This window comes from Eptatretus burgeri, chromosome 12, assembly GCF_056783735.1.
Source record: "Eptatretus burgeri isolate ZD-2024b chromosome 12, Ebu_testis_v1, whole genome shotgun sequence".
Classification (NCBI taxonomy): domain Eukaryota; kingdom Metazoa; phylum Chordata; class Myxini; order Myxiniformes; family Myxinidae; genus Eptatretus; species Eptatretus burgeri.
Window position 1 is genome coordinate 6,917,712 of NC_140972.1, and position 25,729 is coordinate 6,943,440.

General features: G+C 42.7%; 1 protein-coding gene across 16 annotated transcripts in view; it reads left to right on the forward strand.

Moving 5' to 3' along the window:
* LOC147015027 (uncharacterized) overlaps positions 1-24,856 on the forward strand; it is a 41,129-nt gene extending 16,273 nt beyond the window's left edge. For 9 of the 16 annotated variants that reach the window (XR_015050195.1, XR_015050197.1, XR_015050198.1 and 6 more), the window contains 4 exons: positions 3,406-3,487; positions 11,585-11,660; positions 22,424-22,647; positions 23,933-24,856. Coding sequence is in view for 10 of the 16 variants with exons in the window: in XM_085849345.1 (XP_085705471.1) it covers positions 3,406-3,487; positions 11,585-11,660; positions 22,424-22,647; positions 23,933-24,021 (471 nt within the window). In the remaining 6 variants the exon portion in view is untranslated. The remainder of the gene's footprint in view (positions 1-3,405; positions 3,488-11,584; positions 11,661-22,423; positions 22,648-23,932) is intronic. The other 7 variants (XR_015050200.1, XM_085849337.1, XM_085849338.1 and 4 more) reach the window with 1 other exon arrangement.
* The last annotated feature ends 873 nt before the right edge of the window (positions 24,857-25,729 follow it).

Genomic DNA, 25,729 nt, shown 5'->3' on the forward strand with positions numbered 1-25,729 from the left:
GGGAGAGTAGTACTCCATCGTGCTGCACGTGCTTTGTGGAAGAAAGATTGTGGGTGATCGTGAGACTCAGGAGTTTTAGTGACTGAATCTCAAGAGGATCGTTAAGAAAGTAGATCGGACGGTTTGCCAGATGTTCCTTTCATCGAGATCATGAGAGTGAGATTTGTCAGGACTGAAAAAACATATTCCAAGTGTTTGACTAGCGTGTGATTTTGTCAACGTCTGAAGAGAGGGAAGAGGCTGCAGGCCTGCCTGTCTGAAGGTTGAGGGATATCACGACAGAGCGTGGAGTCATCAGCAAATCGACAAAGGGGATTTTCCAGAAAGTCAGAGAGATCGTTGATGAATATTAGAAAGAGGACTAACCCAGAACAATGCCTTGTGGATTTCCAGCCTCGACAGGGAGAGGAGATTAAAGGGTTCTATTGAGAGCCACACCTTGGCTACGAGAGTAGAGGAAGTCAGTGAGCCATGTGTGGAGTTTGTCTTGGATGTCATAGGTGGAGAGTTTGTTGACCAAGGCGGGATGCCAGACTACATCGAAAGTACAAGATATGTCAGGAGAAACGGCCCTGATCTCATGTCTGACATTGAGGGCCTCCATCCATTGTTGGATGAGTACAAGCAGCATGTCCAAGGCAGAGTGACCTGGTCTGAATCCAAGTTCGTGATCTGAGATGAAGCCATTGGATAATAGGAAGAATTTCATATCAACTGCGATGATTGATTCCATGACCTTGGTGATGATTGGAAGTAAACTAGAAGGCCTTTCTTCCCTCTTTGTGTGTCTGTCAACTGCTAAATCTGAGCCGTTCATGCGATCGGCGAGTAAATCGAAACATGTGGAGCGTGATGAGCACTCACCCGATCTCCAGTGGACATAGTCCTCCACCAAAGTGTCACCTCCAACCCAGAGGCCTCGGCTTTGTATGCTAAGGCTTTGCATAAAGACTATGTGCGTCTGTTTTTTGACCTATTCCGTTTTCCTTTTCAGGGTTTGATGGTGTTATCGTGGTGTTTGTTCCCTGGGATTTCTCGCTCCATAGCTCAACTATGCCATTGACAGTGAAGCAGAAGACAAAAGTGGTGGCTCTGTGGTATGAAACTAAATAATATGTAGACACCCGCCAGAAGTTCTGCTGGGAATACGACCACAGAACACGTGATGGACCCACAAATTGTGCCATTCAACGTATTGTGAAACATTTTTTCGCACAAAGAGGGCAACAGTGGCAGGCCAGCATCAGAAACCAAGAGCCAAGCCAACGTTAACGCCGTGCAGGATTCTGTAGTAGACAGTCCCAAGAAGACCCACCGCCGGCACTCCCCTGGAGCTAGGCATTAGACCAACATCAATATGGTGTATCCTCACTGAGGAACTGAAGCTTTTCCCATACATCATCTCTATTAGGCATAAACTGAGTCAAGATGACAGGAGAAGGAGACTTGCTATGTGCAATTGGCTCAGAACATGATGGAGCGGTACCCAAACTGGGTCAACCTGTTCTGGTTCAATGACAGGATGGATACCAACCACCCTGCCACACTGGATAGTCTGAAGCAGGAGGTGTCAGAGTACCACCAGGCAGTACCACGTGAGACCTACAGGAAAGTTGGACAGAACTTTGGAGTCAGGATCAATGCCTGTCTGAACAGTGGAGGGACACACATCAAGAACATCAATTACAAGGATGTTGTGTAAATGCCAATTTCAGACCTTGGGCTCTCACTAACTCTAACAGTGACTTACTGCAATTGCAATCAGTGATGTAAAATACCATGTCATAAGCTTTCAAGAAATGTTTAGTTCACATTCCTGAGGTTTCTGTTTCTTTGTAAATAAACATTGAAAGTTGCATCACTCTTTTTGAAACACCCTGTATATGCATACACACATCATAATAAAATGTTTTTTTTTAATGATTTTCAAGGCAATGCATTGGGGTTTTCTGGGGAGGGTGGGGGACAAACCATACTCTTCATTCTTAAGATTACATGTGTGGAAGTAAAAGTGGAGTGTTGGTGAGTCATGTTGTTTAAAATGCTTGTTTGTGGGATTCAGAGCATACCTAAACACTATTTCAATGTGCTCATGTGCAATGGTCACATGGAGATTTGTAGCAGTTTCTATCAACACCAGATTGAGGTAGTGGGGCAAGATGAAAGTGTTTTGAGTGAGATTGAAGAACATTGTCATACAGCGCTTTAAAGTTGTAATTTAAGGGTGCAGTAACAAGGTTAAGATTTAAGGATGTAATAAGTGTGTCGCTAAGAAGATATTAAGAGGCACACATAAAATTTTCTGGTCATGGCTTTGAAGATATTGAAGAATGGGGTGTTGAACGACTTGGCAATTGTGACGACGTTCATATTGACAAGTAATAAAATCTTAGTTTTTTTTAATGAAAAAGCATGATGGGATGTTCCTCCAAAAGGTATGTAAATAAGGTAAGGATGGGATGGTCACAAGAAATAATCTTGTTAAACCATCCCGACATCTTCCTTTGAATCATGATTGTCCCGACAAAAAACACTTAGTGTGTGTTTGTGTGTAAATGAATGCCAATTTATAACAACAGACAATACAACAGAGACACCAAATAAATAATTTCATGTAAACTCCCAAACATAGTTTACTTATTGACTTGTAGTAAATGTGCGATGCAATATGTTGGTGAAACAATGTACAGATGTAACGTAACAATGAATGCACACAGGAGTGTCAGAAAAACCCCAGATGAAACTACTGGTTGTGCACTACTCACTCATCACTTTACACATGGATACTGTCAAAATACGAGTTCAGTGTTCAGGTTGTGGAAACGATAAGTGGTGATGGCCGAAAAAAGGATGGGATGGAGGATAAAACAATTACACAATTATGTAAGCAGAGATAACTTTTCTGTATTAACGAATTAAGAACTGCTACCCATACGGAGTAAATTAAACAATGAATGATACATACATATAGCATAATGTACAAAACATAATCACCTCTGTTTTTAACACCTCACCACGAGACTCATAATTATGGACGTAAACATCCAGTTACAGACACATCATAACAAATTGTAAATGATCGGTTCGATCTTAACAAATCAAATATCTGTAGATTACTTAATAACAGTAGAATTAACAACAATACTTAAAAAAAAAAAACTGAAAGAAGTTTGGAAAAATCGTTAACAGATGAATGGAAGATGATGATCAAGATGAACTCCCAATTCCCAATCTCCCAATCCAACCGTTGGAAGCAATTCTGGACATGATTGACCATAGCATGTACAAATAGAAACCTCAAGAAGTTAATCGTGTTAAAATAATGACATCATCAAAATTACATTTAATAACAAAGAAGTGAAAATCACCTTTTTTATAAAATATAATTTGTCTGTCTGTTTGTAGGTTCGTGTTTTTTGCAAGGACTGCTGGACCGACAACCACCAAACAGCTTCAAACACAATGTTGTTGCAGTTCTGTGAAACAGGTACTCCCCCAAGGCAATATAGCTGTCTCGTGACTGATTCCATGACCTTGGTGATGATTGGAAGTAAATATTTTCGTTGTGCTCCTGAAAATGTGTGTCAAAAATTATGTGTTGTGCTTGGTCAAATATTTTCGTTATGCTCAGTGAAGTTACACTTTCTACTTTCTGCACATTCCTTAATCTTTTCTTCTCTCAATATAATTGTCCGAACAATATAGCACCCAACATATAGCTGTCCCGAGACAGTTATTTCATTAGTATTCATTTTAGATAGCCCATCCCTTATGTCTAGGGGGTTTATGGGTCATAAGCGGTGCATGGGCCTTCAGTTAAGTCTTTATCCCCATCTTTTACTTTGCTGCACACAACCTCTCCTTCATGCATACACGCAAGCAGTTCATTAGAATATGCCGCCAAAACCTCATTCAAACTTCGGCCATTCTCCAATGACACATCACCTCAGACCTTTGCCCAATCGAACCCCAATGCTACAACATTTCTACAACCACCACAACACCTTTATAAAAATCCCCACAACAACCCAGGCTCACTTGCCATCACCATCAACCACTACAACCACGATGCCACCACTACAAACATCTCAACCACATTCACCTTCACAGCTGCCCACCACTGCCCTTTGGAGGTGGCGGGGAGCATTGCAGATGCTTATGCCCGGGACGTTCTGGCGTGTAGCTTGAAGAGCAAGTGTGCGCTAAAATCCGCTCAACATCGTATGGATAGCCCGAGCGCTCCGCTCAAATACTGCCCCCATTGGGTGTCTAATGCATGTTCATGGCCGGGAAGCGCGATCAAGTATCCCGCCCTATGTTATACTCAGAGCTCAGCCACATGATGAGGATTTAGAGCAAATGAGGCCAATTCTGATACCAGGTTCTCGCATGGGCAGGGCCAACATTTGGGTAACTGTCCATACACCAATGGGGGCACTCAGAAACTCCAACAGTCCATCATAATCTGCCTTTAGGCTCCTTCCTCGCCAAACAACTATAAGAGAGCGATCGAGAGAAAGAGAGAACACTTTTGGCTTGGTCGGCAGTATGGGACAAAAGATGGAACTGAGCAGGTGGAAGGAGCTCATGGAACAGAGCATGTGGAGCCGAGCGCTAGCTGGGCGAGTGATCCAGACACCGTGCCAGGCGCATACATTAGGGCCAAGTCGATAACAAATTTACACGCACAGATAATCTCACACGAAAGAGCTTTCTCACACGTTTTGTCTCTTGTTTTCCATCTCACCCGCTGTGGATCCATAAGAGTGATCCGTGAGGGCAAGTCCCGACCAACCATTTTTTTTCAGAGCGACCCCACAGACACACACTTCTTTTCATTTTCTTCTCTGTGCCTCATCCGCATTTCAACTGCACCTCACCCCTCACCACGCCCCTCATCACACCTCCTCAGTGATTGGGTTGCATTGGTCCATCAACTGCACCTGGTATCAAAGAGGTTGTAAAACACCTCAAACTTTCTCTCTCTCTCTCTCTCTCTCTCTCTCTCTCTCTCTCTCTCTCTCTCTCTCTCTCTCTCTCTCGCTCGCTCTCGCTCTCGCTCTCGCTCTCGCTCTCGCTCTTGCTCTTGCTCTCGCTCTCTCTCGCTCTCGCTCTCTCCTTGGGATATGCTTTTGATGGCACATGTCTTGTATAGTATAAGTTAAGAGTGTGTAAGTTCATTATATTGGTATAGTTCTGCCCTGTCTCTTGTTCTTTTGTAAATATTTGCATTTATTTTGCTTCACTTGTTGTAATAAATTTGCTTGTATAAATGTACCCAACTCGTAGCATCTTTTCCCCATTGGTCTTGCATGGGCCACACGTAGATTTAGCTGGGAAGTTTTACTCCACCAATTTTCTCTTGTTAGCCAGTGCGTACTCGGCAACTCTGCTCGGCTGCACTTGATTTGGCAAGTTAACTTGTGTACTCATCGAGGACACAAGACCCCCCCTTGATGCCGCCAATTCACCAGAAAAGGTGACATTTAAAGTAGTGCAAACACTGCCAGGATTGGCAGTACCATTCAGCACTCGTGGTTGATTAGCAACCCGCCGGCGTGTGGAGTTATCTGTGCTCGGTGACCTCAGGACCAGATGTTCAGGAGGAACTCGACTCGAGCGCTTCTCCTTGTGGCTAAACTCGAACCCCGGATCCGTAACAATATGTTATCCTTACTATAATTCACGGACCGGTGTATGTGTGTTTGTTTGTGGGTTGTTTGTTGTGGGTTTGTTTATTGGGCTGCTCCGCTTACAACCTTGGCCCAATTACATCTCGACTTGCTACAGAGGAGCAGCTTTACCCCAATTAATGTATAGGGGTGTTTTTATCTTTGCCAGTGGTCTTGGGAGGGGGAGGGGGAGGAGTGAGGGGACGACACAAATTCTCTATGTAAATGTGCATCGCGTAGTGCCACCTCCAGGTGGAGAATGGTATAACAAGTCTCCACCATTTACACTACAGTGTTCGTGTCACCACATTTTCCAGTCCAGTGAGCTGTTTTGAATTATAATCAGTAGGTATGTTTTTACTTCATGCAGGTAACCTGGTATATATATATATATTTTTCTGAAACAGAGCTGTCACTTGTCTATACACTGCCCAAATATAGGTGTGCATCAGAAGAACGCGTTGCATGCTTGGAACAAGGTTGCCCATCAGGAGGGTTCTCTGCTCCTTGTTCCAATTGCCAAAGCAAACAATAATATTGTATTTGTATGTAAAACATTCCATAATCAAACACTTTTGGAAGAATTGGGCTGAAAGACAGGACTCTTAAAGACTGGGCTTACAGAATGGACTGTCAAATATTTGGCTTACAGACTGGACTCATAGATTGGGCTTACAGACTGGACTCTCAAATATTTGGCTTACATACTGGACTCATATATTGGGCTTACAGACTGGACTCTCAAATATTGGGCTTACAGACTGGATTCTTAAAGATTGGGCTTACAGACTGGACTCTTAAAGATTGGGCTTACAGACTGGACTCTTAAATATTGGGCTTACAGACTGGACTGTCAAATATTGGGCTTACAGACTGGACTCTGATAGGTTGGGCTTACAGAGTGGACTCTCTAATATTGGGCTTACAGACTGGAGTCTTTAAGATTGAGCTTACAGATTGGACTCTCAGACATTGGGCTTACAGACTGGACTCTCAAATATTGGGCTTACAGACTGGACTCTTAAATATTGGGCTTACAGACTGGACTCTCAAATATTGGGCTTACGGACTGGACTCATAGGTTGGGCTTACAGACTGGACTCTCAAATATTGGGCTTACAGACTGGATTCTTAAAGATTGAGCTTACAGATTGGACTCTCAAACATTGGGCTTACAGACTGGACTCTCAAACATTGGGCTTACAGACTGGACTCTCAAAGACCTACAAAATAAGTAACCATAATAAAATAGGCTTGATACAACAGCATGTAAATCACTCCGAAGTGAGAGGACTGTTAGTTCCAGATAAACACCATAGATTACCATTCATCTACTGGATCCCCAAAATACACAAAAACCCACGTAATATTGTTACGGGGCCGGGTATTGCTGGCGAGCACGACCGCTAGAGGGAGCAAAAGAGTCCACCGAACACACCGAACACACCGGAATTGAGGTCGTGCCTTTTGGACAAGTCCGAAAGGCACGGGTCCCTTACTGGACCATAAATCGCCAATAATTCGACCGCGTGGGGTAGGGTCAATTGCCAAACTTCAATATACCTAATTACCCACGTGGACAAAGCTACCGGGGAATTCACACCCTCGACGGATCTCGAGCGGAACGAGCCGTTACCGAACCCGAACCGTGTGTAACCCTAGCGGAGATCACCAAGGCCCGTCGGACCAAATGAACAATTTACGGCCTCGCGATTTCTCAATACACACCGTGCCAAGTCCATGAAAGAAACACAGAAACGAGCTGGAACATTTAACAAAAGGGATATTTGTTTGTAATGGGGCAGGGGAGCACGCAAGAAGGCAGAGTTAACCGAATAATGAAGGAAGAGCAATTTATGTACAAGCACTTATGCAGTTTTACTTAATAGACTGGCGCCACAAACACACACACACACACACACACACACACACACACACACACACACACACACACACACACACACACACGTACACCCAAAAAGAAACGGACCCGTTAGGTCTTTATTGGAGGCCTCCAGCTTGAGGAAAGGCGAGTTGGAGGTCAGAGCCTATTCTTGGACCTTTCCGCCTCGTGCGGTCTTCGATGATCCGGTGTGGTAGGACTCGAACCCGCCACACAATGTCGCTCCAAGCCCAGGCAGGCGATCCTCGCGGGACAGGCTCGCATGCACACAGGCCACAAGAGAAGACGCTCTGTTGGCGGGGCCCCAGGAAGGCGATGACTGCCTTCAGAAGACCACCAGACGTCCGAAGACCAGAAGACAATTCCTCCGAAGACCAGAAGACAACTCCGTTTCGAAGACCAGAAGACAACCACTCTCCCGAAGACCAGAAGACAACCCTCTACCTTTGGCCCATGCGCGCTTCTCTTATCCCACACTCACACTCCCTCATTGGGCAGAGAGAACGCTCTATGCCCATATTTGGAGCCAAGCCAGAACGAAACGCTTGTGCCCATATTTGGGGCGAAGCCAGCACACCAACATCCAGAGAAACCCCGCCGAGCACACTGGACTCCGCCCACATACGTGCTGACACGCACACGTGCAATGGTGCCGGTGGATGATGGTGGAAGGAAGCAAGAGCAGGTGTCGTTGTTGTTGTTGTTGTTGGTAATTTAAATCCTAACTATCAAAATAACTCACAGCGCACGTACAATTAATCACCCATTAAACATAGGACGGGACCCTAACTAGAAACACATACTTACCGATATAGCTGGACCTGGCACATACTTATAAAGGACCTGGCTGTTGTGTGTGGTAAGCTTCCAAATTCGCAACAATATGAGGTTCATCATCACCAGTGGAGAATGCAGTTTGAAACCATTGTTAGGTGGTGTTACAGGGGCGATGAAACTCATTTATAAATGTAATCCCACACTATCTACTTGGCAAAGGCTTGCCTGCATGCATGCATCCATGCTTGCACGTGCAGCAAGCTTTGCAACCCTCCTGTCGGCTCACTCGCAATCGGATGTGTCCATGCTATATATATATATACACTGGGGAAACCGGTTTAAAATTCAAAACTAAATACGCGTTCCTCCAAGCTCCTCATGGTCCATGCTATCCGTGCATGTGCACCAACGATATACTCATCCTTTCACTCACACACGTGCACGGATTTCCCCACATCCGTACCGCATGGCCCGTGCTTTGGCGCTGCAGCACGTCCGCTCATCGTGTGCAGAAGCACATGGTTTGCGAGACGACCACATAATCTTCTACCACGGCACCACTCACCACGGGCCCAGGTGTGAATTCGGACCGCAAAACCCGCACACCGCACACACATAACCAAGTGCGCAGGCATGCACACACCCCCACAGAGAGTCACCCATTCGTACAGCGTCCGTGTGTGCTCTCTATGTACCTCTTAGTTTGCAGCAACTGCCGACTATTAATGTATTGCAGCAACTATTAGTATATTTATATCAATATTTTGTAATGAAAGCAGATCGCACAAAACGCTGAAAAAGCAAACTGCATACGTAAGTGCCGATAAAAAAGGATCCCTGCGGACTGTATCGCCGCGGCTTGTTGGGCTGCCCATGCAGCTTGGAGAGCACGGCAATTCCGTTGATTAAATATTTTCGTTGTGCTCAGTGAAGTTACACTTTCTACTTTCTGCACATTCCTTAATCTTTTCTTCTTTCAATATAATCGTCCGAACAGTAGAGAAAAAGTTAAGTTAAATGCTTTGCTTTAATTAATAACCTTAGTTATAAAAATCGCTAATTTGTTAAAATTTTCAGATTTCACTCCAGACTTTGACACATTTTTTCCACGAGATCCGATTCTCAAATTAGATATAATATTTTGATTATATACTTCAATTAGTCCATGAGAGTAGATCGTGTTTCCAATGCAAATCATGTTTGAATCGGCCGAATCAATATGGTGGCAAAGACCCCTGCAAGGAAAATTTGGCCTGACTAAGCATAAACCTTTCTTGGAGGTAAGGTGGTAATTATCTTCAAAAAGGGTTGTTTAAATTTACCCAAACACCCAATTTTCATTCTTGTACTTCCTTGGAGTTCTTTTGGTATGCATGCAAAGTTTGGGGCCCTCAGGTTTCATGGTTCCCAAGCTGTTCCCCCACCCCCTTTCAGGTGCAATGATATGGGTACAAAAAGAGAATTTGAAGTGGAGAACAATCTGTGCTGAAACTAATTTAGTGACTAAATTGATGGAACAGTAATTTCTGGTTATAAAGTGTTTTGCCAAGAGTATGTGACAAGAGCACTTCGATTACCCTCGCCAAAGGAATCTGAGAGGGTATTGCATTTGGGTCCGTTTGTCTGTTTGTTTTTGTTTATCTGTTTGTTTTTGTTTATCTGTTTGTTTTTGTTTGTCTGTTTGTCTGTTTGTTTATGTTTGTCTGTTTGTTTTTGTTTATCTGTTTGTTTTTGTTTGTCTGTTTGTTTTTTGTTTATCTGTTTGTTTTTGTTTGTCTGTTTGTTTTTGTTTGACTGTTTGTTTTTGTTTATGTTTGTTTTTGTTTGTTTGTTTTTGTTTATCTGTTTGTTTTTGTTTGTCTGTTTATTTTTATTTGACTGTTTGTTTTTGTTTATCTGTTTGTTTTTGTTTATCTGTTTGTTTTTGTTTGTCTGTTTGTTTTTGTTTGTGTTTGTTTTTGTTTGTTTGTTTCTTTTTCCGCAAAGAACTTTCGTGTTTTTCTCCGCAACCGCTTGTCTGATTGAGACGAAATTTTCACCATAGGTGCGACTACTCATGTAGAATGTTACAATTATAATTATGACGTCATAGGTCACGTGGTGTGGCAGCCATATTGGAAAAACGGAAAAACTTTGGACCTCAGTATCTCTGAAACCACACCAAGGAAAACATTGAAATTACGCACATAGCAAGTACTCCTTATGGGGAATCAGTGTGATTTTTTGATGTCATAAGTGCTGCGTTATGACGTCATAATCTCATATGTAGAACGCCACATCTGATCAGTATGAAAATTTTTGAGGGTCATCTAGGGATAAAATGGTCGACAGAAAAAAAAACTTAATGACGTCATCGGTTACGTGATTCGACAGCAATATTGTTTTAAAAAAAATAAACCTTCAAAAATCTTCTTCTCTGAAGTGGCTGAACAAATCAAAGCGAAACTTTACACATATGACTGTCTATCCATGAAGAACAAAAGGGTCACAAATATGATGTCATTGGTCACATGGTTTGGCAGCCATATTGGATTTACCCAAAAACCTATTAAAATCTTCTTCTGCAGAACAGTTGCAAAAATCGAGGGGAAACTTCACACAAGTGTTCTCCAAGCCATAATGTACAAGTGGCACATAGGAAGTACTCCTCATGGGGAATGAATGTGGTATTTTTATGACGTCATAGGTGCCTTCATGATGACGTCATTATTGCATATTAGAATGCTACATATGATCAGTATAAAAAATTTTGAGGGTCATCTAGGGATAAAATAGTCCACAAAAAATTGTTGGTAATGTCATCGGTCAAGTGATTCGGCAGCTATATTGTTTTTGTTTTTTTTAAACCTTCAAAATATCTTCTCTGAAATGGCTGAAAAGATTGAGGCGAAACTTTACACATATGACCACCTTTCCATGAGGAACAAAAGGGTCACACATATGATGTCATAAGTCACATGGTTTGACAGCCATATTGGATTTCCCTTTAAGCCTATAAAAATACACAACTCAAAAAGAAGTCCTTGCAAGGGTTTGCAATCTCCGATTGCTCTTTTTCTTGTTAACTATGTTCTAAAACCGATTTACAAGTGTTGTACAAACTTTGAAGGCATGCTCGCATTATATTGGCAATGTAATACTTTAGAGATGATCTTGTATTCTAAATAGTATGTACTTTATAAAAATATGTGTGTTGTTGTCGATCGACCCCATGACTGACCTGCATGATCAGGGCAGAGGAACGGAGATAGGCGATCGACCTCCCAGGAGCGACCCAGGACACACACACACATGGATATGAGACACAGGTGGAGGCTATTCAGCCCATCACGCCTGCACCACATCAACACCACACCAATTTATCAACACCAGATCAAAATTAGATCAACACCAGATCAACACCAGCATTTTTTAAAATGCAAAATGTATTTTTTTTTAAATAGATTTTGTAGTTTTTTTAGTATTTTTTTTCTTTAATTTTTCTTTCCAGGGGAGGTGGCATGGGTGAAGACGGTCTTTGGTTAAAAAAAAAAGGCACAACTTCAACCAGACAACACCCCTTGACGAGACCCCCACCAACAACACTCCGCACCCATGCATAGATAGGACGGGAAGTCTGCTGACTTCCTGATAATATTTCACCTTTAACCACACCCATGCAGGTCTGATTGGTCCTTGAGCAAATATGTCTAGCTGATTGGCCCCAAACAGACTGATTTACAGTAGTAGTCTCACCCACCCCTCTGTTTCCTTCCTCTTCATTTACAAAGGAATGCAGTTTTGCGTACGTTTTGTGGAATCCTTTGAAGCTATTAAAATTACCCGATGAGTTTGCACCTTCACATTATAAATTTGCTGTTGATTGGTGTTTAAACCAAGTTCGTCGCTTAAACCAATTTTGAGTTGGGCTATCAGAAAATAATAATAAGAAGAAGAATAACAAATGGGAACTTTTCGGTGTCATTTTTCTCATTCATCGATGATGTCCCAACGTTATTGATTGTTATTGGATGAGGGAATTCTCCGCAGATGACCAGAAGGTAATTTCTAGGTTCTTAAGTTCTATCGAGATGGATTTTTTTTGAGGATTCGTGTTGCATTGAACCAATGGAGTGTCCTGTCCATCCCTACGTAAGAAGTCCACCAACATTGATAAGTGTCGACGGTAGTGAAATTGAGGAATATAAGATAGAGTTCTGATGGTGATCTTCACTGGAATAATGAGGACGTTAGTATTGGAGGAGCTTCAAGGGTTTGGATGCCAGTGAAATTGAGAGGCATTCGTTGTGAAAGGGGGTTTGTGGTGGAAAAATCTGTAAATACAATCGGCGAACACTTTCTCAAGCTGATCCCAATTAACTTGTCGAGAAATCTTCCAATTTCCTGACTGATTTGCCTTGCGGTAACATGCCCCATCTACATTTTACAATTGAATGCTTGAACCAATAACTAGACTTCCCAAGGATTAATCTCAGGGTGCATTTTTACCGTTGCCTCCATTAGGAAGGAAGTATCAAACGAGATCCTGTGTCACTTTAAATGTGACAGTGAAAGCTAATAGTGACAAGGCTGTCCAGAATGCTTTTGCGTGCAATCAGAAGTTCCATCGAGGTTGCCTGTTGAAATGCCCTGATGGTTCATTTCATTATCCTGTCAAACAGAGCAGGTGTGTCTTGAAACGAGATGTCTCAATCGTAATAATTATAATAATAATAATTTAAAAAATAACAACACACAACCTCATTTCCCATTTGACTTGTGCTTCGGAAGACGAAAGAAATCCCCGACAATCATGCGGAACCTGATGGATGTGCACCTGCGTATGAATTTGGACTTTTTACCTGGATGAGGTTAAAACTCAGGTGTTTTGCTGAAACACAACGTTCTTGTTGTGCTTGAACAACCTCTGCAGTTGGATTGAACACAATTCGAATGCTGTAGTTATCTCGAGAGAAATCAATGTGTTTACTTGTCTTACAAAGAAACGTTTATTAAGTATGGTGTTTATTAATGTTGAAATCATTTCTATTTCTGTGTTCGAGTTTTTGTAATATTCTCTGAATAATATGATGATTAAAAATGGCTGCAACAAGATCAAAACTGTGCTCTGAACTCCGAAGAGCCCAATTACACATTGGTTAATCAAAGAGGATGGCTTCTTCAAACCTACAAGGAGGTGAGTTTTTTTTTTAATAAACAATGTCGAGGCTCGTATAAGAGCTAACACACAGAACGTATAACAAAGGGAGCAGGAGACAGGAGAGATGGAAGAGGGATGCACAAAACAGTGGGGAAAAGAGACATAAGGAGATCTGTGGAAGGGAGAGGGATGGGGTGGGGGTACACAGGGTAAACAAGATGGATGCTACAGGGACTTTCAGGAAGGAAAGCAGGGAATTTGAAGGAAGTGGGTTTGGGGTGGATTAGCGGGGGTCAAAAAGATCACGGTTTTGGATGGGGGAAGATAAGAGATGGTGGTGAACATCTGTTTTGAAGACCGGGAGGGAAGAGTGGAATTGAAGAGAGTGTGAGAGTTTGTTCAAAAGGTGAGAAAATTGAGGAATGAAAAAGTGAAGGTGAGCAGTGATTCTTGATTTTGGTCGTTTAACCAGAGGAGGGTTGCTGGTGCACGTTGAGCGCCCTGTGGAAATATGGGGGAGACAGATCACAGACAGAGTCAGTGGGGGGGGGGAGGCTGAAGAGGAGACGGTGGAAGACTGACAGTCCACCGACCTGCCTGCGGCAAGAGAGTGAGAGACCTAAAGACAGCCTCATCACAGGAGATACCAATGATCCTAAATGCCTTGGTTTCAATAGTGTGAAACCGAGAAAGGTGAGAGGCCGGAGCACCAGCCCAGAGGGAATAGCAGTACTCCATCAGGCTGTGGACGAAAGCTTTGTTTGTGGTCAGGAGCTCAGGTGTGCCAAGGATGGAGTTTGCATGATGGAGAATGCACAATCGGTGACTGGCTTTGGAGGCCAGCTTGGAGATGTGGCTTTCCCAAGAAAGATCATGGCAGATAATGAGATCCAAAAGTTTGAATGAAAGGACTTCTTAAAGAGGATTGTTGAGAAAGTAGATGGAGGGTGGGGGCGCGGGGGGGGGGGGTTTCAGACGTTCCTTTCGGAGAGACATCGTGAGAGTGCGATATTTGTCACAATTGAAAGACATGTTCCACATGTTGAACCAGTTTGTGATTTTATCCAGATATGCAGAGAGCAAAGAAGCTCTTGCTTGCCGATCTGATGGATGACGGATGGTACGGCACAGGGTGGAGTCATCAGCAAAGAGATAATATATCTATCTAATATATTAAGCTCATTCTAACCACTGACTCACTGACTGATATTTAAGATCAGTACCTTAAAAGTGATGTAGAAAGCTGAAATTTTGTGCACCAATGGACAATGAGGCCTACATACCACAAAAAAAAATCACAGAAACGTCAGAAAACATCTGTAAATGAAAATATAAATAAATGAAAATAAATAAATGAAAAAATTCAGATAAGCAACCCGAGACAATGGGGAAGTATGGTAATTTTGTGTGCCGACCGTCATTGAAGCCGATACACCAGGAAAAAATCACAGAACCGTTCGAAAGTGTCTATAAATGAAAATATAAATAAATGGAAAAAATTCTGAATGAATAGGAAATAAAGATTGCATGTATATGTGGGAAAATGACATGCCCAGAACAGGAATTGAATCCAGGTCCTCTGGAAAACTGTACCAGTGCTCTGGCGTCTTAATTATTTGGGTGACCTGAGCATGTAAACTTCATTTCATGTTCATTTATAACTGTGTTACTATGCCCCATGTGGTGAATAATAGCGATCATGGAATTGCCGCCCCCCCCCCCCCCACAGGGGGAAGACCCTCTCGTGGACAGGCCCTTGCTGCTCCTATGGTTGGGCAGTGAGTGCCCTGGAAGCAGCAAGAGAAAGAGACAGTGGCACTTGTATATGTGGGAGAATTTCAGATTCAGCCTGGGGGTGACCCAGATAGATAGCTCAGATGCCAGAGCACCGGTACTGTTTTCCATAGAACCTGGGTTTGATTCCTGGTCTGGGAATGTAATTTTCCCCGCATGCACATACAAAATGGAAAAAAACTAAAGGATAATAAATAAATGAAAAAAAAAAACAAATGCAGTTGAGTGACCCCAGACAATGGGAAAGCACAGTTTATTATTGCTTACTTTGTGACAGCATACCCCACTCATACAGTATATAAATCATATATATATATATATATATATATATATATATATATATATATATATATATATATATATATATATATATATATATATACATATACTGTACATGCCAAATTGCTTTGATTACATTGATGCTCATGTTTATTCATTCATTCTAATTATTCTTTCATACATAGAAAGTCTCATTGAAGAGTTGAGAATTTCACGCAACTTGCATATCAAGGTGACCGAATGGCACCAATATGTCATAATCATTGAATGAAGACAATACAGAATTTCATGACCTGAATCAAGTGATATCATTTGCATTTACCTGATAAGCTGACTATCTTGGGAGAAACGGTTGTGTTAATGTTGGAATGCAAAAGACCCAGTTTCACCGTGCTGTGGAAGCAGGTAATCACAGTGGCTTCCAAAGCAACCAAGGAACATCGTGGACAGCCTCAAGACAAACTTCACTGATAGGCTGCTGTTCAACGCAATACAAGTGGTCTTCAGGCCCGAGGCAGCACTACTTCAACTCCATTCGATTTGAAAATGATGCTTCCCTGACCTCCCGCCTGCTCCATAGGTCACGGGACTCCATTTAGAAGCAATCTGCTGTAAAGCAGCTCTCGGCAGGTCCCGTGAGCTCATAAATTACACTGCAAAGCGGGTCCAGCCGATGTGCATTGTCCAAAGGCGCCCCGACCGATTTGCGATGTCCAACATAGAGCGAAACGAAAGTGAGCCTTTCGGTATCTCTTTTCGGCTTTCGCTCCCTTTTGCATCTTTATTAGGCTTGAGCGAGCCGTGGCAAGTTGGCTAACGAGCCCTGACGGCTGGACACATCGGCTGGGCCTCTGTGCCACAAGCAGACCTGCTTCACCACTAATAGAGGCGTCGAATAATTGTCAACAGCACGGGAGAGATGGAAGGCCGAAGGTTTGGGTTCAGCCCATTGTGGAGGAGCTCTATATTTATACAACGCTCCATTTGCTGTCAAATCCACCACCAACTGCTTGATGAAAGAACATACTAAATCAAAAATTTTGAATTGCTATCATTTTCTGCATTACGTTATACAGTACAAGGGTGAATGTATTTGTATATTTTGAGCATCGGCAAGTGGGACGAGAAGGCACTGAGAGGCCGAGAAGGTGCTGAGCAAAAGAGAAAAGAAGAGAGAGATCTTAAGATTCCCCTCATCTTATTAAAATCCTGATTCAATGACCCTCCAGATCATCAGATGTGGACTATCCATCATTGATATTTCAACCTTTCATTCCCATTACCTCTCCGAACAATGGGAATGCAATCTTAGTTGTATATTAAGTCATCCAATCGGTCAGAGGGACAGAGAGAGATATTCAGAATTTCTTCTGTTTATCATACACTCATACAACACAAAACATAATGAGACAAACGGACTTCTACTTACACAGCACACTCAAAAGTAGTAAAAGGCATCAACAACCATCCTTGACCATGTTGTTGAACGTTCACCGAGGCCCTTGTGAAAATGAGATGAAAAAGGACTCTACTGAAAATTCCAGTCAACACAAAGTTCAGGATAATATTTTCGTGCTCATGCGTTATCTTCGATGTCTATCGCGCCACACCGGCAGCTATTGTGCCACACTGCTGGCATTCCGCGTATGGTAGAGATTAGAGATGATGCAAGCTTCATTTTGTCGAGGTTAATTTGAGAAAAGCTTTCAAACAAATAGAGCCTAAGCGAGTGTTTCTTCCCAGTAAATTGTTTCCTGAGAATTCCTGTAAAATTGTGTGAAATTGATTTGGGATTCCTGCCTTTCCCCATTTTTATCGGTTCGGGCTTGGAGAAATTTGGGCTCAAACTATCTTGAATGACAAGTGTGGACGTGCTTGCGCTTGTGCAATGTGCTCTGTGCACCTCCTTTCCCAACACATCAACTTGTATTTTATGGCCTCCTAAGCCATCTCACAACCAAGTTGAAGAAATGTGTGTAATGGTAAAAGCTAGCTTCATCCGAAGTTACATGATGATTGGATGGAAAATGTGGCTCGGCGTTGCAAAAATACTCGTTTTCTGCAGCCATGGGTTGCAGGGTGTTTCACAATTGCAGGAACGTTTTTCTTCCGCCCTCACTTTTTCACCTGTATTCACTTTTTTGATTCGTTTTCTCCACAACCTCTTGAGCGATTGACACAAAACTTCCAACATAAGAGCACCTACTGATGGATAATTTTTTTTTTTTTAAGTTACGTAATGATTTGATGGAAAATATGGCCAGCGTTCCAAAAAATCAGTTTTCTGTTGTCGTGCGTTGCAGGGTGTTTCACGTATCAGGAATAAATGCTCGGCCTCAGCCAAATTACACCTCCATCCCATATACTTACAAAACACCAAGAAAAGAGAAAACATTTCTCACCAGCCAGGGTCAGCAGTTGAGGACCTTTATCGCATCAATCGTCATTTTGGCGAGAGAGAGAGAGAGAGAGAGAGAGAGAGAGAGAGAGAGAGAGAGAGAGAGAGAGAGAGAGAGAGAGAGAGAGAGAGAGAGAGAGAGAGAGACAGAGACAGAGACAGAGACAGAGACAGAGACAGAGACAGAGACAGAGACACTTTGACCTTTGAAATCCTTTATGATGCAAATTTAAATGCAAGCAATCATGATTTAACCCAGCAGGAGACTATCATAAAGCCAATATATATATATATATATATATATATATATATATATATATATATATATATATATATATATATATATATATATATATATATCCCTCCATCCATCCATCCCTCCAATATGCTGGACAGAGCATTGGTGCTGCCTCAGCAGTCTCCTTGGCTATTGAACACAATCCTGGACAGTTCGCCACTCCGACACAGTATACCAGCATGCTGTCACTCATTTTGCCAACCTCAGAGTTGAAGGATGACAGGCAGAGTCAACCCCACCTGGAATTAATTCAACATCCCAGTGGGATTTGAACTCAGGATCCTATGATCCCAAGCCCACCACCCGAACCATTGAGCCAACACCAGGCACATACATACATGAGTGTATGTATGTTTGTATATATATATATATATATATATATATATATATATATATATATATATATATATATATATATATATATATGTATATATATAGTTGCGGCCACGGGTTCTGAGACACCAGCTTGTCACTCAGGGGGATTAATCCCCGGTTGTCCTCGGTAGAGCCGTACCTGGGGCACCGCTCACAATTAACGTTATGGTAAGGTGGGTTGTTTTAAAACCACGAACGTCATCCAGTCAACCACGAGTTCCAGTGTCCGCCATCTAATTATGCCGTTTAACTTGAGGTCACGTGGGAACCTGAGCGGGGAGCGCGCCCTCGGCAAAGCACCAATATAATCTCGATTAGATTTCAATTCCGCTGGTGCGTGCCGACTATTTTTGGTCAAATCTGTGGTAATTACCTCCCAGTCTATCTCGGTTCAGACAATGCTCGACCAATGGAAGGAAAGGACAAACACGGACAGGTTGGAAATCGACAAATAATTTATTAATAATAAAATAAATAAATAAAAATAACCTTTTATTTTCTGAGGTAAATAAAGAATGAATTTCAAAGCAAAATCAATCAAAATGCCAGGAAAGAGGCAAAGAGCAGATGCTTATCGGGGGGGGGGGGGGGTGGGTCGACTTTCAGCTAAACACAGACAAGGGTCCCCAGCAGATCATCCAGGGGGAGGAGAGGGGGAGAATCGTCTCGCTCACCATAAAGTGGTCGCTGAAGCGAAAACGTCCTAAGAATGCGTGCGTGCGTGTCATATCCGTCGCCAGCACCCAGCTTTGCCATGCACCCTCTCGCGGGGAAACCTTGAACGCCTGTCGACGTCTGGAGGGCACTGAGATCGTCCGTTGTGGGTTTAGACCCTGGTGTTGTTGGTGATCGACCTGAGCCTCACTTGTTGGTGGCGCTGCTCACACCCACATGCTCACCACACGCTCGCTTGCCGAAGCACTGGAAGGGCGAATTGTCTCCGGCGCTGGTTGGACATCTGCTTCTTGGTCGCTTCTCTCACCCTTTGCTTTTTCCTCTCTGGACTTTTTCTCCTCAGAGTTTTTCTCCTCAGAGAACGTCCCTCTTTCGCTCGTTTTTTTAATATCTCAGAACGTCTCTCCTCACAGAACGCCTCTCTTTCTCTTCACAACGTATCTCTTTCTCTTCAGAACGTTCCTCACGCTTTCTCTCGCTCGTTTTAATATCCCCGAGCCGTCTCCACAGGGTGCCGTCTGCCCCAAGCTCACCCCGCCCCACTGGGGCATGGTTACCATGACGACCCATGCGCTCTCAAAAAGGCGGGCGTCCGAGCTCGCGAAAGAAATGTGTGTGAACGTGTCTGTCAGAAAGAAAAAACACATCCCATAAGAGAGGGGATCTCTCCTTTACCCTTCTCAACGCATCACATTTAACATCCTATTAGACATGGGGATGGGGATAATCTGAACATGCATTTAAGGAAATAACTGTCTGAGGACCAGGATGTGTGGATGCATTCACCAGACCAGATTCTGAAATCCGTAACAATATATATATATATATATATATATATATATATATATATATATATATATATATATATATATATATATATATATATATATATATATATATATATATTCATTTATTTCAAATGTTTATTTCAATTGTGTGTGTAAATTTTTGCCTGCCAGCAACCTTCTTCCATATTTTTTCGAAGCCCAGGAACCTAACCCCCTTTCCCCCCTAGGTCCTTGGGTTTAAGTATAAGAATTTTGAATATCACAGCATTTTCAATAACTCCTGCGATATTTAAGGGTTTACTGTACAAGTTATAAAAGAAAAGAAAGTCACACAAACTAAAATATAATATCATGTCAAAACAAATTGGACCAATGCATGACTTAATTGGCCTCAATTTGTAAACAAGCATTTCATTCCTTGTCCTCGATTGAGCAACAAGTGGATCTTTCGTCGGCTTTGATTCAACAACAAATACATTGTTCATTGCCTCACATTAGTCAACAAGTGAATCATTTACTGAGTTTCATTTGGCCTGCATTCAGTAATAAGCAGATTGTTCGTTGGCCTCGATTCAGCAACAAGTGGATTCTTCATTGCCTTTAATTCGACAACAAGTGGATCATTCATTAATCTTGATTTGGCAACCAGTGGATAGTTCATTGTCCTCGATTTGGTAACAAACAGATTGTTCATTGCCTTAGATACTGCAACAAACAGATTTTGCATTGGCCTACATTCAACAACAAGTGCAATACACCATTGTTCTCGATTTTGCAACAAGCGCATTGTTTTTTAGCCAAGATTCAGTAACAAGCAGATCGTTCACTGACCTATATTATGCAGCAATCGGATCGTTCATTTTACCTTATATTTGGCAACAAGCGCATTTTTAAATGATCTCGGTTTGTCAACGTGCCTCGTTCATTGTCCCATATTCATCAACAAATGGCTCGTTCATTGACTTTTATTGAGCAACAAGTGGATTGTTCATTGGCTTAGATTCAACAACAAGTGGATCATTCAATGGTCTCAATTTGGGAAGAAGTACATCGATCCCTGGCCTAGATTCATAACAAACAGATTCATAACAAGTGGATCATTCAATGGTCTCAATTTTTGGGGCCTCATTTTTTTGGGGGCCTCTGGCCCTCAAGATCGTTCATTGCATTTGATCTGATGAGAAGCCGATCGTTTTTTGCCTAAATAAAGCAAAAAAACTTCAACCCTCAGACGTGCATTTAGTTATGGTAACTGATTTCATAAATTACCGGGGTTTAAGGAAAGACCGACGGGATGAAAGAAGGGTTGTTGAATTGAGGTTTGGTGAAGCGGATTGTTGTTGGATTCAAAGTAGCAAATGGGAAAACATCACACTAGGAATACACAGACCATTTTCACAACACATTTCCACCCCTCAAATCCCTGGAAACAATGCAAGGATCGATCGACACACAAACTAAGAAATAATTAATTCTTGGGAACCCTACGTGTACGTGGATGCTCTCCTCTGGGGTACATTCCCAATTCACAGGCAGACAGGCCTGTAGATGGAGCCACACTGCCTAGCCATGACATCGTGCGAGGGCATGACAGAGAAATTGAGGGCCAGGCCCCACATTGATAAGCGCACGAACGCAGATGACAGGCAAATTAGTTGCATTGAACCACTGTACGGGGTGGGGGTTGAGGGGGTGGGGTTTATGGTAAGGAAGAAATGTAGTTTTGAGATGTTAGGATAGAGTAGGGATGCTCCCGCTTGGTGCCATTTTTGTGTACTTGAAGCCGCTGGATAATGGAGTAGTGTAATTGGATTCTGAGTGGAACCATTTTTAGTGGAGGGTATGCACACCCCCAATCCATCGTGTGACTCTGCCAGCGAGCCTTGTAGTGCCACGCCACCTCATTTATTTGTCACCATGTGTGTGTTGATTTCCTCTCGGGAGATAGGTTCGTTTGTGGGATTAATGGACCCAGGATGGATAAATTAGATAGCAGGGCTTAGAGGGGCAAGAGTTAGGTTGGAGCTAAGTTAGAGGGACTAAATGGGGTTGGGGTACTTGAAGGGATTAGCGGGGTAGTTAGGCTCAGATTTTGGCTGAAGCTGGCCGCCTTATCTGCTGCCTCTGCACATTCCTGCCCCCCCTCCAAAAACAGGAGGTCACCAACTGACCGTGAACCCTCACCCATGACAGTACGAATACATTATGAGGCTGGCCAGTATCATCTGCCAGCCTCGGTTGCCTTAACTTGTTGCCTTGCGTTGTTTACCTTTGCTGTGCCTTGCCGTTCCTTTGCTTGCCAAACTTGCCATGCCCTCTTGCAGCATCCTGATTCATTCAGCCACAAAGGACTGCTGTGTAAGCGGCCACCATCATTTTGCCATGTGGACTGCTTTGTGGGCAGCCACTATCGCTACACGCTACCAAGGATTGACATGTCGGCAGTCGATGCTGCAAGGATTTGTACTCTTTTGTTTTGGCCAGTTCAAATGGACTGTGGGATGGCGCCTGGCCTGCCATGTTCAGGAAGGCCACCTTCAGCAGCCTGGTAAGAGTACCACTAACTTTGTGACCACTACAAATGCACCGAGAACCGCTATTTGATGCGCCAAAAAAAATTGTGCACCAAGAACATTCTTTTTTTTGTGCATGTCCTGGATCAGAATTGTAAATAAGTTATTGTTAAGCCAACCTGGGTAAGTGTTTAGCTTCAATTTCCAGCAATTTAACATAAGGCTGCCCATATGAATCAGTTAGTTTAGTTGCACAATGCATAAGATTTAATTATTTTGGGGACATGAATGAACTTTTGAAATGTCACATTCAGCGATCCATAGGTAATTGTCTGAGAAGCATGTGTACATGTGTCACTACACCTGCATGTCTACATGATGGCCTGTTGACTCGGGACAAGTCTGGTGAAGGGAAGGGGGGTAGTGTTACGGTTCTGAGAACTGTCACTCCCCCAGTAATGTATGGCAACCAACATACAGCAGTTCCTGAGGTGGTATATTTCTTTTTACATGTTTCAGATGGGGTCCTCCCCTTGTGTCTAATGGGTTATGAAGGGAATATGCATTGTAAAAGGTTAGATGGGTTATTCCCTGCTTTATCCCATTTCATCTCATTTAAAAGTAAACATCATGGGTGCGTGGGTGGTGATCACAAAGGCGCCACAGCAAAGCCTCGCTGACAGGTAGGAGGCTCATTTAAATATCCTGCCTAAACCCATTTGAATCTGCCCACCAAAACCCAATAGTTAACCATGAAGACACTTAAGCATGATTTTGGACACCACCAGCAATCACCACCATCTCAACATTAAAGCAGGCATACAGACTTTCTTTCCAGACTTCAATTGTCATTCACTTTTGAAGCTTATTGCACAATGCTCACTCACTTGATCACCATTCCAACAATAACTCGCTTACCATCAATGGAACGGCATCACCATTTAACCACAATATCAACCACAATTACAACCACTTCTCTTCGCCAGAAGACCGACCACTGAACCAAACGCCATCACCAAAGACGCCATTTTTCACGATGCTCGCCCGACGGACCAACTGCGTTATAATCAAGGAACCACAAACTACACCACAACTGCTTCACTAAGCCCCACCAGCATGACAGACGCAATCTATAATCACAGCACCGAACACCGTGAGGAAGGGCACCATTTAGCGTCAATCCATGCCATAGCAATACACCATATCACTAAAGGTCTGGGAATAGATCGGCGTAAGTTTGCACTGGGATTCAAAGTTATCATACCTTGTACCGACTAAGGAGGTCACTGGCTTCACAGAGCACCATCTCTGCCCTTCCAGGATATTTGTGGTGCAAATGGGGAACGAAAGATGCAACGCCCATGTTAAGTGTGGAACTCCATGGCATGGCTGGTACCAAGGAGGAATGAAAACTCCAAAACAACAGCAAGCTCACAAGGCAAAAGACCACATGAAGGATCATGTGGACCAATGGACTTGCCGCATTCAGAGAAAGAGGCGGGTCTTTGACCTTTGCTCCCAGCAGTCATGCCAGAAGAGAATGTGGGCTCAGACTCTGCCCAATCATCCCACCCCAGAAGACCACCCTGTTCCCCCTTGGGGGGCATAAAAGTGATGTGAATGCCTTCATTTCGCATGTACAGTAGGCTTTGTGTTGGCTCTTTGGAGCATCAAGTGCAATGCAGGCTTTTTCAATCAAGGAACAGAACGGGAGAGAGCTGCTTCAGGGAGCTTTCGCTATCTGGGCATTTCTTGCATTGAGGAGGATGGTGACACAGGGCAGAGAGAAGCACTGGAGCGAGCTTGGTGAGCAGTTCAGTCCAGTCCAGTTCAACTGATCCTGTTTAAAAAGCACAGTATTAAGAGGAGGCCAGTCCGGTATTTCTCCATGACCCTTTCCCATAGTGACAGGGCAACGCAAACTCCTCAGCTTGCATGGCTAAGAAAGAGGCTGCCAAACCCTCAAACGATTCTCAACACTCCTTACTATCTCATCCTTCTGTGGTATGATCTGATGGGTCCTGTTTCATTAAACTCAAAGTAATATTGTCTAAAATAGATAAAAATGGTGATAACTCTGCTTTTTTGTCTTTTTACTTTTGGACCACATTTTATGTCTTTTGCTGCACACTCCTCGCAAATTACTGTATGTCCTTGTTGTACAAATGCCTGGAAATAAGCCCTGTTTTAAATTTACCACATGCTTTTTCTTGCCCTTGTAAATAAACCTTTGATGTTTGTTCCTCTAAATCTGCTCATCTTTTCATTAATTGGTCTGGCATAGTCCTTACTGAGTGTTAGCCTGGGATGTTCTAGCCCACCAATTGGCTCAACAAAGTAAGCCATTATGTACTTGGCAGCTCGGCTTGACTGAACCTGATTAAAAAAAAAAAAAATTTACGTACCAAGGGTGCGAGCCCTCCTTGATATTGTCAAGCTAACAGAAAGGTAATACATGAAGTAGCAAGAACTCTGCCAGGTGTGGGGGTATTAATCTGCAGTCATGGTTTGACTCGCAACCCGTTGGACCACAAAGTTATCCATGGCTGGTTTTCTCAGGGCTGGGAGTTCGGGAGGACTCTGAGAAGTCCCCCTTGTGGCAAACCTCAAACATTGAGTCCATGGCAGTATGTACATATGTATGTATATATATATATATATATATATATATATATATATATATATATATATATATATATATATATATATGTATGTATATGAAGACTACAAGGGGAAAACCAGAGATGTCAGGATAAGTCAATTTTGAAGAAACTGAAAAACAAAGTTTCAAGACTTTGGTGGACTGTTTAATAACTGTCATATAGATTTCTTTTCCAGTAAAAGGAAGAGTGATCATTGGCCGATCAAATTAAGCATGTAGCATTTTCCAAGCTTCTGTGTTATTTAATTTAAGAGCAAAGAACGAATCAATGTTGCAATCTGACATCACTGGTTATTCCCTTGTTTAATAATTGCCATGAAATTTTAACCCAGGATGTGAAGCAAATTCATGCTTGTTGGTTATTAGCATACATTACATAACTTTGGTGATCACAGATTATTTTTTTCAACATTAAACGGTCATTGTTTTTTTGTTTGATTGGTGTTCAACGCCAT